This window comes from Oncorhynchus clarkii, chromosome 29 (genome assembly GCF_045791955.1).
Source record: "Oncorhynchus clarkii lewisi isolate Uvic-CL-2024 chromosome 29, UVic_Ocla_1.0, whole genome shotgun sequence".
Classification (NCBI taxonomy): domain Eukaryota; kingdom Metazoa; phylum Chordata; class Actinopteri; order Salmoniformes; family Salmonidae; genus Oncorhynchus; species Oncorhynchus clarkii.
The window spans coordinates 38,406,034-38,421,850 of record NC_092175.1 but is presented as its reverse complement, the minus strand read 5'-3'; the positions used below and the strand labels follow the sequence as shown (position 1 = coordinate 38,421,850).

The 15,817-nt window shown below is 39.5% G+C and overlaps 1 protein-coding gene across 1 annotated transcript; it reads left to right on the top strand.

The window, feature by feature from the left end:
• Positions 1 to 5,787: 5,787 nt before the first annotated feature.
• Positions 5,788 to 10,521, top strand: LOC139388112 (olfactory receptor 1F1-like). Its single transcript, XM_071134684.1, has 6 exons — positions 5,788 to 5,934; positions 6,376 to 6,428; positions 7,012 to 7,233; positions 7,405 to 7,521; positions 7,650 to 7,847; positions 10,263 to 10,521. Exons 1-6 carry the CDS (start codon positions 5,788 to 5,790, stop codon positions 10,519 to 10,521), a joined length of 996 nt encoding a protein of 331 aa, XP_070990785.1.
• Positions 10,522 to 15,817: the final 5,296 nt, after the last annotated feature.

Genomic DNA, 15,817 nt, shown 5'->3' with positions numbered 1-15,817 from the left:
CTGACTCTTTATCAATGAATCCACAGGCCCTCTGCATAAAGTGATATAATAATGAAGTCAAGAAATTATAGCTATAATATGCTACACAGTTTTAGTAGGTCTATCCCCACCAGCGTAGTAGTTCATGTTTATTCCCATTGTGTCATCGTTGTCATGACTTTGGCCTGGGGGATAGGTTTATGACAGTCATAAATACCTCTTTCCCCCTTTTTCCTCTCTCTACCCTACTGATGTTACATTTGCAAAACCCTTGGTTAACATAGATTCTGGGAACATCAGAAGGTGAGGGGAAATTAAGTATATTCTGGTAATCCGACCAACTGAACATATGCGGTGGTACTTAATGAATATGATGTCAGTTCGGTTGTCATCTGAGGCATTGTCATCAATGATAAGATGACAAACTCTACAGTGGAAAGTCTACACATCAGAGTTATCGGATTCAAATGGAATTGTTGTTCAATTTAAATTATTGAATATGAAATTATTTGTGATGGGATGAAATGTGATTTTAGCTTCTAAAATGTGAGATTTGGGTTTTCATGAGATCTCTGCTCAATCAGTGGCCCGCCCCTGTGAAGGGACATGGACTATACAACTTTTCAAACACGCCCTCCTCTCCCTTCCTATATAAAGCCTTGACGACAATGTAACCTCCTGTTCCGAGGATGACGGTCCTATGTCAGAATGGTTCAGATAATAACTACAGAATGAAGTCAACATCAGCGTGAGCTTTGGTTGCGAATGGTATGAACTTTGAACTCTTATTCACTACAGAAGTGATACCTCCTAGCCGTTGCGTTAGCAACAGCAGCTGCAAACGCAGGTTAGGAAGGAGCAGACAGAGTATCCCGTCTATCGCACAACAACGTTACTACAACGTATCCAATTGACAACCAGAGATATTCTTCAAAGGACTCAGTTGAGCAACATGGCCTTCCATCTACCACCAACCTACCGAAGCGCAGCTCAGAGTAAATATTTATTTCATTTTCCTTTTCCAAATGGGCGGTAATTTAGAATGCATAATATACTGTATTTACGATAGCACAGCTTCTTCCCTTTGTTCCTCAGTCTTCCCGCTCTTTCACTTTTGGTAATAAGCTGTCATATCTGGTCTGCCCGCTAGGGACGTTTTCCTTTATGACGTAATTTGTAATCAAGTTATGATTTAATTATGTGTATTTGTAATTCTGTGTGATTAGTTAGGCATTTAGTAAATAAATAATTAAACCCAATTTTGTATTGATGATTCAAATTGTTAGCCAGGGTTCGTGCAGATAACCAAGAATTTACAACTTTCAGATGAGACTGAATTAAGATGACGATTAATATTGACTGCTATTGATGTAAAATATTAAACTAGGTCTTTAAGAGTTTATTCGGAAGATAACAGCTCTATAAATATTATTTTGTGGTGCCCGACTATCTAGTTAATTACATTTACATGATTACCTCAATCAGGTGATATTAATTATGGAGAAATAATTTTTTAGAATAGCATGTCATATCACTTAATCCGGCATAGCCAAAGACCCAACATAATTGGTGCCCCCTGTGAGGAATCTAAAATAGAATTACGCTTTCAGTTTGATTCAGCCTGTATAAAATTGAAAAACAGATTACATAATATACCAAGTTATTGTCAGCACCCGGGTACGGACAAGGGTCTCCGGTGTGAGAAACAGTCCCTTAGCAAACTGAGCCACGAATAGTCGGCAGAACCCAGAAGATGAGGCAGACACAGCAGTACTTGAGACGGTGTTTTAATAAAGTAAAAGGATTTTCATTCATTTTCAGGCACAAAGGAGGGTTTAGCTTGCATGCTAAAGCTAACAAAGGAAAATAGCCATTTTGTTTTCTTGTGCTACGTTGAAATTCCTCCGCCTTGCGGAACGGATGTCCCGCTCCAGATAGTTCCGTTTGATTTCAGCGTGTGAAATTATTAACCGATGACGTGTGCCCAGAATATCCGTTCATGAAGAATTATTCAGGTCACACTCAAGTCATTACTTATGATATCCAGACGGATATCAATGTCTTATCCAATTGAACTAATAAGTGTAAATCTGTCAATTTACATTCTGAAATAGATATTTTAAATAATATCCAAATTGATGAGTTTTCTAAATTAGACATTGTAAACTTTTTCCAAACTAACCTAGATGAAGCAACTTCTCAGGTTAATTCAAGTTTAATTCCCAAATAGCCTATACAAGTCTGATTTATCAATAAATTGATCAATCAGTAAAATTTAGTTTTTGCAAAACCATTCAGTAATCCAGTACTGACTGAAGCTCAGCCCCAGCGGGAATCCCACGTGGCTTCGGTCTTAGGGAGAAGTGCACCACAGTGTTGAATGTTCCCAACATTTGATCTACTGTTTACACTTATGATATCCAATCAATGAAGATTGTATGGATTATCGTCTCATTCAATTTAACCTCTTGAAACTAGGGGGCACTATTTTCATTTTTGGAAAAATAACGTTCCCAAAGTAAACAGGCTATTTTTCAGGACCAGATAATAGAATATGCATAGAATTGCAAATAATTGACAGCTTAGGATAGAAAACACTAAAATATTGTCTGTGAGTATAACAGAACTGATATTGCAGGCGAAAGCCTGAGAAAAATCCAATCAGGAAGTGACTCTTATTTAGAAACCTCTGCATTCCTATGCGTCCCTATTGAGCAGTGAAAGGGATATCAACCAGATTCCTTTTTCTATGGCTTCCCTAATGTGTCTAGTGTCACAGGACATAGTTTCAGGCTTTTATTTTGAAAAATGAGCGTGAGCGACAACATTGCATCAGTGGTCACCTGGTGGCTCTCAGAGTGATGTGTGCATAATAGACAAATGAGGCCATTGTTTCTCTCGCTCCACTAAGAAGCCAACTGATCCGGTTGATATATTATCGAACAGATAATAAAAAGCCCAGGGCTTTTATAGACTCTGATACAAAGGTTGCGAAGAAAAAGGTGAAAGGCTTCGTTAAAGCCAAGTCCACTCAAAATCTGAAAAGTCGATCTGCTTTCACCTTGAACAGAATTGACACATCACGTCGTTGCGAATGACCACTCCACTTTGTGGGGAATATGTCTACTAAACACGAAGCGAAACGACCATACCTGGAAACGGTCCTGGAGGACTGCTTAAGTCATGCGCTAATTGATTTGGGTGCAGCAATATCACTCATCTCTCAAACACGGTAAAGTTCCCAAATGTACAAAGAGAAACACATTTTAATTAGCACAGATAAGTGTGGTGTAACTGTTGCCATATTATAATGTTAACCTCTATGGGATCGGTGTCCCTATGCCAGGACGGTTGTTTTGAACATGCTCTAATGTGACTAGAATGACGTTGTAAGTAACAGCCCACTTTCCAGGACATAGACATGTCTGATATGGGCATAAAGCATTAATTCTTGTTAATCTGCACTGTCCAATTTACAGTAGCTATTACAGTGCAAAAAATACCAAAAAAGACCATGCTATTGTTTGAGGAGAGTGCACAGCAACAAAAACGTTTATCACGGCAACTGGTTTGATACATTCACCTCTGAAAGAAAATAATGTACTTACATTCAGTAATCTTGCTCTGATTTGTCATCCTGAGTGTCCCATAGATAAAATCTAGCATAGTTATGTTTTATACATTTATATTAAAATGTAGGAACTGGGATCTACAGTCAAAAACGTTGCACACACACTACTTCTATCTGTTGGCCAAAATCTAAATTGTGCCTAAACTCCTTTGTGACTTCATGGCCTTTCTCTTGCCTTACAAAGATGATGGATCAAAGAATATATAGGAAATGCATGTTTTTTTGTTTGTATTATCTTTTACCAGATCTAATGCTTTACATTTTCCTACATTAATTTCACATTTCCACAAACTTCCATGATTTTCCTTTCAAATGGTATAAAGAATATGCATATCCTTGCTTCAGGTCCTGAGCTATAGGCAGTTAGATTGGGGTATGTAATTTTAGGCAAACATTTTAAAAAAAAAAGGGTCCGACCTTTTACATATGTGACAGTAGGGTGACTCCCCTAGAGCGTCGCGAACCCAGGCCACCAGCACCAATGATCATTCAAACCACTGTTCCAATAAGGCATATCTCTAGGGCATGTGGTTATTAGGCCAATATATTTAGGTCCTGTCCAGAAGAATCCCTAACCCCTCCTCACTAGGCACTCTGAAACAACTTGATAGGTGGATGCAATAGGGTGAACGCACATTGAAGTAAATCCCAGCTTTCAAGAATTTAAGTTTTCTGCCAATATCAGATATGTCTTTGTCCTGGGAAATTCTGTTTTTACTTAATCATGCTAATCGCATTAGCCTACGTTAGCTCAACCGTTCCGCAGGGGACAAACCAATCCAGAAGAAGTTTGGAATGCAGTGAAGTAGAAATAAAAGTAGTTAAAAATATAAATAATAAAGTAAAGTACAAATATCCTCAAAAACGACTTAGGGAGCTGTAACGATCGTCGTTGGAATGAGGTGAGGACCAAAGCGCAGCGTGATAAGTGTTCATCATATATTTATTAAACCGAGAACACTAAACAAAATAACAAAGGAGAAACGAAACAGTTCTGAGAGGTGACATACACATAACAGAAAATAATCACCCACAACTCAAAGTTGAAAACCAGGCTACCTAAGTATGGTTCTCAATCAGGAACAACGATTGACAGCTCCCTCTGATTGAGAACCATACCAGGCCAAACACAGAAATCCCAAATCATAGAAAAAAGAACATAGACAACCCACCCAACTCACACCCTGACCATACTAAAACAAAGACATAACAAAATAACTAAGGTCAGAACGTGACAGGAGCACCGTAAAGTTAAGTACACCACTGTCATAAAGTCAATTCATTAGCTCAACTGGATGAGAGTGTCTGCTAAATTATTCAAATTTCTACAATTATGGTACCTATTTGGTCAACTCTCTTCTCTTTCACTCTCATTTCTCCTCTCTTTCTCTCTACTTTCTCCTATTTCTCTCTCCTCATTCCCCTCTCTTTCCTCATCTTTCTATCAGCTCCCTCCTCTCTCTTCTCAGCCTGTGTGGTTGGTAGTTCCAGAAAGGTATTGAGATGTGTCCTATGACAACCACACAACAGCAACAACAACAACAGCAAGGGTATTCATCTTTGACACATCTACTTCACTCAGTCTAGGCATGTCATACACAAGTACGGTGGTCCACAGGGGACATCCTACTACAGATTCACCATGGGGCTGCAGGTATAACAGTGGAGGTGGACTCAGAGCCAGCACCACAAATTGGTCTTCAGTCCAACACACATCACCAGACTACTGAAGAGAGACAGTTGGATCCAGTCTGTGGTAAGACGAGGTAAGACTTAGTTTCTGCAGTATGTAGTTGTACCATGTTAGACTATACAGTATGAGGGTTCAACAGGTAAGAGTTATTCTAATGGAGGGAACGTGAAACCAATATCACCTTTCCAGTGCTATTCCCTGGATTATTCATTAGAATTGTTTAACTGTATCTGAGGTAAAAGTCAAATGGATTCTATTTTGTACTTTGTTGTCAGATAAAATAATTGTATTCTTCTTTTTTTGGTTTTAAATATGATAACAAAAAAAAATAGACAAATGAACTTGGATATTTGCCTTTCTATTGATGATGTTTCACCCATTGCAATGTCTCAACAGGCAAATTAAAAAACAGTAATGTATTTATTTTATATTTCCACAGATTATTACGAGCCAGGAGGAATCACTGATAACACCACCAGTCAGGATGAGTTACCTGACCTCTGACCCTAACCAGACAGAGAACATTGACCCCATTATCCGACCCCCTTACTTCTTCATCAGTGGTTTCATCGACATCCCCCACATGAAGTACTATTACATCTTCCTCTGCTTCGTATACATCATCTCTCTGGTTAGTCCATAGCTCAGGTCTACGCTGTTACAAAATAGCTCGGGTCTACGCTGTTAAAAACTAGCTCTGGTCCAGGCTGTTACTAAATAGCTCTGTTACAGTCTGTTACTAACTAGCTCTGGTCCAGGGTGTTACGTACGGCCAGGGCCAGCTAGTTGAGCCTGTAAGTAAACATTTCATTGTAAGGTCTACACATGTTGTATTCAAGGAATGTGACAAATTAACTTTGAAATTAACAAATTAACTATTTCACTTTCCAATTGAAAGCACACATTTTGATTTACTTAAGAAAACCTGATATGGTGCAGTAACAATTCAGCTGGGGGTCACCCATAGTCAACAGGTGAAAAATGAAAAGTGAAAAATGAATTTACCTCTATTTACATTGTGGTTCATGTTTTCTCCTGTGTGCGTGTGTGTGTGTGTGTGTATTGGGTCTAGGTGGGCAACACCTTCGTCATGATGGTTATCTACATGGACAACAGTCTCCACAGGTAATCAGTCCTCTTTTATCTCAGTGGTAATAATACAGCATAATTCTACCTTTATTGGACTGTATTTTTGCAGTTCCAGAACCCAACCAGATGAACCACAACACACACAACACAAGCTGAAGCAGCACAGGGGCTCTGGCTGCTAGTTCACTCCTTTTAGATTCCCCCCATCAGCTCAGGATTTCAACTGTATCCCTGGTTACCGGCCTGCCTCTCAATAAGGCATCTAAACGAAAACCTCCATTAAGTCAGCTGGATGGTCTATAGTGATTCTGAATGAAAACCACCATTAGGTTCAGCTGGATGGTCTATAGTTGATTCTGAATGAAAACCACCATTAGGTTCAGCTGGATGGTCTATAGTTGATTCTGAATGAAAACCATCATTAGGTTCAGCTGGATGGTCTATAGTTGATAACTTACACATTACAGATGACAGGATAAAGATGTTTAGGATCTCCACTTTTTGTCTACTTCTTCACTGATTGATTGTATTTACCTTCTCTGTAATTGTCTGTCCTGTGTTTGTTACATAAACAACCTTTCCCCATGGAGATAATCAAGTCAGGATCTTACCCTTACAGCCCCAAGTACATTGCTGTGTTCAACCTGGCCTTCACAGACGTGTGTGGGAGCACTGCCATGGTCCCCAAGCTACTGGATACGTTCCTGTTCAGCAGACAGCTCATCTCCTACAACCAGTGCCTCATTAGCCTCTTCTTCATCTTCCTCTTCCTCAACATGCAGTCCTTCAACCTCACCATCCTCTCTTACGACAGACTGGTGGCCATCTGCTGCCCACTCAGGTCTCAGATAATACATCAAAACAAATAATTCAAAAAATACAATTCAAAAGGCCTTCATAATTGCCCCTTGTGTGATAATAATGTTTCTGCTTTCACTGACAATTCAACCTGATATATGAATACACTGCATCTAAAATCCCTGATAACAGCTTCTTTCCACTGTCCACACAGGTACCATATGATGGTGACTCACAGGTCCATGTTCCAGCTGACGGGTGCTGCCTGGGCGTTTGCTGTGTTCCTGGTGTTGCTGGCTGTGTGCCTCATCACCCGACTCTCCTTCTGCCGGTAGGTGGCTGAGGAGGTGAACCTGTTGCCAAAAGGTTACCGGTTTGAATCCCGGGCCGGGTGCTGTAAAAATAAATGATCAGTTGATCACAGTAACATGTGGACAATGAAGATGTATTGTATTGTAGGTCTCTGGTGATCAACAGCTACTTCTGTGACCACGGTCCCCTGTTCCGTCTGGCGGCCCCCTGTTCTGATGTGGTCCCTAACATAGTAATATCTTATCTCAACCCCTGTTTAATGCTCTATTTCCCCATGGTCTTCATCATATCATCATACATCTGTATCACACACGCCCTGGTCACCATCACACTGCCCCAGGACAGGTGAGAAGTCATACTGATCAGAGTCAGAGATTTAGCCAGAGATTTAGTTTATATACCTAAACATATAGCTCTGATACTGATTGTTGTGCTGTCTCAGATATACACTACAGGACCAAAAGCATGTGGACACCTGCTCATCAGACATCTCATTCCAAAATCATGGGCATTAATATGGAGTTGGTCCCCCATTTGCTGCTATAACAGCCTCCACTATTCTCGTAAGGCTTTCCACTAGATAAATATAAATATACATTTTGATTATAAATATAAATATATATTTTGATTATAAATATAAATATAAATATATATTTTGATTATAAATATAAATATATATTTTGATTATAAATATAAATATAAATATATATTTTGATTATAAATATAAATATAAATATATATTTTGATTATAAATATAAATATAAATATATATTTTGATAATAAATATAAATATATATTTTGATAATAAACATAAATATATATTTTGATTATAAATATAAATATAATTATATATTTTGATTATAAATATAAAGATATATTTTGATTATAAATATAAATATAAATATATATTTTGATTATAAATATAAATATAAATATATATTTTGATTATAAATATGTTTTGATTATAAATATAAATATATATTTTGATAATAAATATAAATATATATTTTGATAATAAATATAAATATATATTTTGATTATAAATATAAATATAATTATATATTTTGATTCTAAATATAAAGATATATTTTGATTATAAATATAAATATAAATATATATTTTGATTATAAATATAAATATATTTTGATTATAAATATAAATATATATTTTGATTATAAATATAAATATATAGCTCTTGTTGTGCTGCCTCAGACCTACACCTTATGACCAAAAGTATGTGGACACACATACTGCTCGTCAGACATCTCATTCCAAAATCATGGCCATTAATTTGGAGTTGGTCCCCCCGTTGCTGTTATAACACTCTCCATCCACTCTTATGTGAAGGCTTTCCGCTAGATGTTGGAACATTGCTGCAGGGACTTGCTTCCATTCAGCCACAAGAGCATTAGTGAGGTCGGGGACTGATGTGGGGCGGTTAGTCATTGAATGCTGTAGAGTTAAGATGTCCCTTTACTGGATCTAAGGGGCCTAGCCCGAACCATTAAAAAACAGCTCCAGGCCACTATTCCTCCTTCACCAAACTTTACAGTTGGCACTATGCATTGGGGCAGGTAGCGTTCTCCTGGCATCTGCTAAACCCAGATTAATCCGTCGGACTGCCGGTTTCCATTGTTCCAATGAGTCCAATGGCGGAAAGCTTTACACCACTCTAGCTGACGCGTGGCATTGCGCATGGTGATCTTTGGCTTGTGTGCGGATACTCCATTGTGTTGAAATCCATTTCATGAAGCTCCTGACAGACAGTTATTGCACTGACGTTGCTTCCAGAGGCAGTTTGAAACTAGGTAGCGTGTGCAACTGAGGACAGACAATTTTTACGCTCTACATGCTTCAGCATTCGTCGGTCCCATTCTGTGACATTGTGTGGCCTACCACTTCGCGGCTGAGTCATTGTTGCTCCTAGTGTCACGTCCTGACCTTAGATATCTCTGTTTTTCTATATATGTTGGTTAGGTCAGGGTGTGACTAGGGTGGGTACTCTAGTTTTTGTATGTCTAGGGTTTTTGTATGTCTAGGGGTTTTTGTATGTCTATGTTGGCCTGATATGGTTCCCAATCAAAGACAGCTGTTAATCGTTGTCTCTGATTGGGGATCATATTTAGGTAGCCATTTTCCTAATTTGTGTTGTGGGATCTTGACTATGTTTAGTTGCCTGTCTGCACTAAGTTGTATAGCTTCACATGTCGTTTGTTGGTTTTGTTAAGTGTTTCATTCATTCATTCATTCATTCATTACTACGCTGGGCCTTGGTCTCACTCATACGACGATCGTGACACCTAGACGTTTCCACTTCACATTAACAGCACTTACAGTTCAGCTGGGTGGCTTAAGCAGGTCAGACATGTAATGAACTGACTTGTTGGGGAAGTGGCATCCTATGGCAGTACTATGTTGGAAGTCACTGATCTCCTCAGTAAGGCCATTCTACTGCTGCCACTGCATGTTAATGGAGATTGCATGGCTGTGTGCTCCATTTTATACACCTGTCAGCAACGGGTGAGGCTGAAATAGCTGAATCCACTCATTTGAATGGGTGTCCACATTCTTTTGTATAGACTGTACAGTGTGTGTATGTTAGAGTGATGGACTTGTTATGGTGAGAAAGGCTGGTAAAGATTGAGAATGCCATTGAACTGGATAGGTTATGACTCACTGTACTGACACTTCTCCTCTCCTTCTCTCTCTCTCCCTCTCTCCATCTGTCATTCTCTCTCCCTCTCTCTCTCCTTCTCTCAGAGTCAGAGGCTTGAAGACGTGTACCTCACACCTGATACTCGTAGCCATATTCTACCTGCCTATTAATATAACCTACCTCCTTCACCCAATCATACCAACCAACGCTCGGATATTCAACCTCTCCCTGACTTTGGTGCTGCCGCCCATGCTCAACCCCTTCGTATATGTTCTAAAGACAGAGGAGTTTAAGGAATCGGCCAAGAAGCTGCTTCGTAAAAGAAGAGCACAGAGAGCTGTGGTGCCGATCCAATCAACATGAAGTGTTACTATTTATTTATATCTCTATTTGACTTGTTTTTGATTGATATGCTGTGTAAGATATACTGTATCTGCCATAGTGAATAATTGTTTCAATTAAATGTAAAATTGTTTTTCTTCTAAATTAAATATTTATATTATTTTGGCAATATTCCTTTAAAGCCATATAGAAAATTACACAATAAAAAATCTGGATAGAACCCTAATACAAATCAAATCTATTTATAAAACCCTTTCTACATCTCAGTTTTACAAAGTGCTCAGCAAGCAGAATTAGAAGCAATACATTAGAACCAGTAAAAACACCCTAGAAGGATTAACACCCTATAAGGAAAAACACCATAGAAGGATGAACACCCTAGAAGGAAAAACACCCTATAAGGATTAACACCCTAGAAGGAAAAACACCCCAGAAGGAAAAACACCCTAGAAGGATTAACACCCTAGAAGGATTAACACCCTAGAAGGAAAAACACCCTAGAAGGAAAAACACCCTAGAAGGAAAAACACCCTAGAAAGATGAACACCCTAGAGGATGAAAAAGATGAACACCCTAGAACACCCTAGAAGGAAAAACATCCCAGAAGGAAAAACACCCCAGAAGGAAAAACACCCTAGAAGGAAAAACACCCCAGAAGGAAAAACACCCTAGAGAGAAACCAGGCTCGGATGGGAAGCCTTGGGTAGTTATTAGGGGGATGCATTCTACTATAATATCTCTTACAGTATAAGGGTTGACCTGTGTGACCTGTTGACACCCAGGGGAGTGTTTGGCCCAGGTGAGTGTCCATCCCTGTTGGCTAGAGAAGCTACCATATAGATAGATACCTGTATGTCAGCCAACCCCTGCATGATGACCTCACCATTGACATCCTATAACCAGGGCCCCCCTAGATTCCTGGAACATGGCTTACGAGCAGTCAGTCCTAATCTCTTACAGTGCTACTCAAAACGCCAGTGATATTTCTACATCAACAGTTTCCATCAAATACTATCATGTGCTTTGGTGTCTGGTCTTTGCCGTGACGGTCATGGCTAACTCCATCATGGCTGTTATCTACCTGGCCAGGAACCTCCACACGGCCAAGTATGTTGTTAGCTCCAGTAAGACAAGTATTCTAATATCACATAACTCTTTGCATAAATGTGGTATAATTTCTTAACAAGCAGCCTGGATATGTTATTTTAGTTAAAGCGCTGGTCCTATGAATCTGTTCACTTTCAACAGTTTTCTCACCGACGTTGTTATAAACTCTGCTATCTTCAATTTAGGGACGTCGTAGTCTTCAACCTGACAGACCTGTGTGTCTCATCCCTAATCTCATAGAGACCTTTCTGTTTGAGAAGCAGTACATCTCCAACCAGGTCTGTCTCAGTAGCATGTTCTTTGTCTATTTCTTCAAGACTCTCCAGTCTGTCTCTACACAACATCACACCCACAAGATATGCTAACCTCTCACCCTTACAATCAGTGAGCCTATAACCTTTTCAGTCATCATAATTCACGGTTAATTCAGTACTTTACATAATCATGGAAGCATCCATTCATGTAGACGTGTTGAGAAACATATTCTATTCTTATTTACAATAAAAGTGTCCCCAAAAAAAGGGTCGTATTAGATTGTGTAGAAATGCAGGAAATTAGCTTTAGATGCCAAAGAATACTGAGGGAGGAAGCCCCAGAGCCCCCACCAGGTTATGTCCCCCCACCTCTAAAGCAAAAGTTTCGCCCCTGGTTTCGGAGGTACTGGAACCTGCACGCCTGGCACAGAAGATCATACCACGCTCAAAGATGCTTAGGTTACTCGTTCCGCCCATTCTAACGTTCAATCGAATGGAAACTGAATGTCTCAATGCCTGTCTGCCTGCTTTATATAGCAAGCCACGGCCACGACTCACTTGTTTAGGAGCCAACAATTTTAGCGAACGGGATGGTGTTTTAGTGCAGGGTGGTGTTCCTAAAAGCAATTGGCCAATGAGATTATATGTAATATTCATATACTCACTAAAGACAGAGGAAGACAGAGGAATTATTGGAGTCTATAAAATGAACACAGCTTGTTCAGGGGCAGAACAATAGATTTTTACCTTGTCAGCTCAGGGATTCAATCTTGCAACCTCTCGGTTACTAGACCAACTCTCTAACCACCAGGCTACCTGCCGCCCCAAATAGGAAGTGATAGGATAGGAAACAACACACACCCATCCACAACCAAAGATGATCAAAAGTAACAGATATGTCTTGTATCAACTTAATACTGAGGGAAACGTCCCTCCTAGTTCAGACAGCAGAGGACTCCATTTCAAAAGCATCTCTTCAGTCCTCCATCTGTTGACATTTGGAACAACACAAATAAATAATCATAACATTTAAAAGTATGTAAATATAAATATATATACAAAAATAAGACTCATATATATACAAAAGAAGTAACAAAGACAAATAGAAACTAATTGTATTATATAAATACAAATGTTAAAGAGTATCGAATTATTACACTATTACCCTATTGCTAACAAAAAACACACAAATATAACTAAATTGCAAAAATCCTGTATCACACAAATACACAAATAGATAACACACTTATAAAGAAGAGTATTACACTATCGCACTTCAAACAAGAAACACACAAACTAAATTACACAACTAATTGCATTAGTACTGAGCAAAGTTTGAGGTGCTCTATTTGATAGATTCCCCTACCTCGGGCTTCCAGTGACCTGAGGTCAACCTAACCCCGCCCACTCCATATCTCATACTTCTGAGTGGGAGACCTTCCCAGGCAGTAGCCGGCTTAGCTCACAAACTAGAATGAGGACGCCCACTCCGACAAGTTTAATTGACCCACAGTCCCACACGGTGACATGATATCATTGACGTGACGTGCAAATGAGCGATAGAAAACCGATCGCGCATATGTCACCATTCGGGATAATATTTGTATATATATAAATATCTCATTATTTAATTTATTTTAGCAGGCATCACATGCTGCCCCCCGGCAGGATGCCCATGTCGCCTGTGCCTAAATCCGCCAATGGACATGTGCCAGCATGGCACTGACTGGATGGGATCAGTCACTCATTACTCTGAAATGGGAATGTTGTCTGACCACTGCCTGAGCCTTCTGGAACAGCTCCTGATATGTTCTCAATGACCTGAATGTCCTTCTGTTTCACTTCCCTTATGTTGTCATTGGCCTGGATGTCCTTCCGTTTCAGTCCCCTTATCTTATCATTGACCTGGACTGAGATGACCAGTGGCTTTTCACAATAGTGAATAAAAGGGGGGAGAAGGGATAACCTTGTCTAGTTCTACATTTTCAGTAGTTTATTTTCAAGTGATTTGCAGTAGACAGCATGCAAGGTAGTAACAAAAGTGCTGACTTGAATTTACCTTGTTCTGTAGCACTTTGACCCTAAACGTCCTAACTCTCCCCAGCCTAAGTTGTCTACCTGTAAACACTCTTCTCAGGTGTATCAACATTATAATTGTCTCTCTGATGACTGCCTATTTGTTAACTCTGTACAGAGTGACATCAGATCCTATGAGAAGGTTGATGTCACAGTGTTGAACATATTACCAACCCACTAACTGTTGGGTGTTTTAGGGACAATGTAGAGAGATGGATAAACAGTCTTTTGGCAAGATTCAGCAAATTTACATTTAGCAGTAATATTTACTTAGCTTGCCTAAACCCATTGCTTTGGCCTGTTGCTTACACATGAGTTAGTCTCTCTCTCTCTCACTCGCTCTCTCTCTCTCTCTCTCGCTCTCTCTGGCTCTCTCTCTCCTAATAAGTGTACAGTAACAAGCTGTATGACAGCAAAGCAGTAATCCCACCAGGTCTAGTGTCCCTGTCACTCTCCTCAGACTCAGGCTCAACAAACAGGTGGTCATCAGAGACCTAATTAGAGTGTTGGTAGACCTGGGACCCTGAGTCATCACCTCACCTGTTTACAGGTAGCCATGCAGGTGATGATGGAACTGTTGTTAGCTACACCATGCTTCAGATGAAGTGGGGGCCTATGTCTTTAGGCCACAATGTTAGGCCAAAATGTACAGTTGAAGTCGGAAGTTCACATACACTTAGGTTTTCTTCATTAAAACTAATTTTCAACCACTCCACAATTTTCTTGTTAAACAAACTATAGTTTTGGCAAGTCGGTTAGGACATCAACTTTATGCATGACACAAGTATTTTTTCCAACAATTGTTTACATACAGACTATTTCACTGATAATTCACTGTATCACAATTCCAGTTGGTCACAAGTTAACATACACTAAGTTGACTGTGCCTTTAAACAGCTTGGAAAATTCCAGAAAATGATGTAATGGCTTTAGAAGCTTCTTACAGGCTAATTTATATAATTTGAGTTAATTGGAGGTGTACCTGTGGATGTATTTCAAGGCCTACCTTCAAACTCAGTGCCTCTTTGCTTGACATCATGAAAAAATCTAAAGAAATCAGCCAAGACCTCAGAAAAACAATTGTAGACCTCCACAAGTGTCGTTCATCCTTGGGAGCAATTTCCAAACGCCTGAAGGTACCATGATTATCTGTACAAACAATAGTACGCAAGTATAAACACCATGGGAACACGTAGCCATCATACCGCTCCGGAATGAGATGCGTTCTGTCTCCTAGAGATGAACGTACTTTGCTGCGAAAATTGCAAATCAATCGCAGAACAACATCAAAGGACCTTGTGAAGATGCTGGAGGAAAGAGTTGCAAAAGTATCTATATCCACAGTAAATTGAGTCCTATATCAACATAACCTGAAAGGTCACTCAGCAAGGAAGACGCCACTGATCCAAAACCTCCATAATTAAGACAGACTACTGTTTGCAACTGCACATGGGTACAAAGATCATACTTTTTGTAGAAATGTCCTCTGGTCTGATGAAACAAAAATACAACTGTTTGGCCATAATGACCATCGTTATGTTTCTAGGAAAAAGTGGGAGGCTTGCAAGCCGAAGAACACCAACTGTGAAGAACAGGGGAGTCAGCATCATGTTGTGCGGGTGCTGTTCTGCAGGATGGGTCTGGTCAATGTCACAAAATAGATGGCAATATGAGGTAGGAAAATTGTGTGGATATATTGAAGCAACATCTCAAGACATCGGTCAAGAAGTTAAAGCTTGGTCGCAAATGGGTCTTCCAAATGGAAAATTTGTGGGCAGAACTGGAAAAGCGTGTGCGAGCAAGGAGACCTACAAACCTGACTCAGTTACACCACTTCTGTCAGGTGGAATGGGCCAAAATTCACCCAACTTATTTTGGGA

Bases quoted from the DNA above. Each gene is read 5' to 3' on its own strand.
- LOC139388112 (XM_071134684.1), top strand. From the start codon at position 5,788: ATGAGTTACCTGACCTCTGACCCTAACCAGACAGAGAACATTGACCCC. The intron at 7,522-7,649 runs GTAGGTGGCTGA...ATTGTATTGTAG, and splicing joins ACCCGACTCTCCTTCTGCCG to GTCTCTGGTGATCAACAGCT. The intron at 7,848-10,262 runs GTGAGAAGTCAT...TCCTTCTCTCAG, and splicing joins ATCACACTGCCCCAGGACAG to AGTCAGAGGCTTGAAGACGT.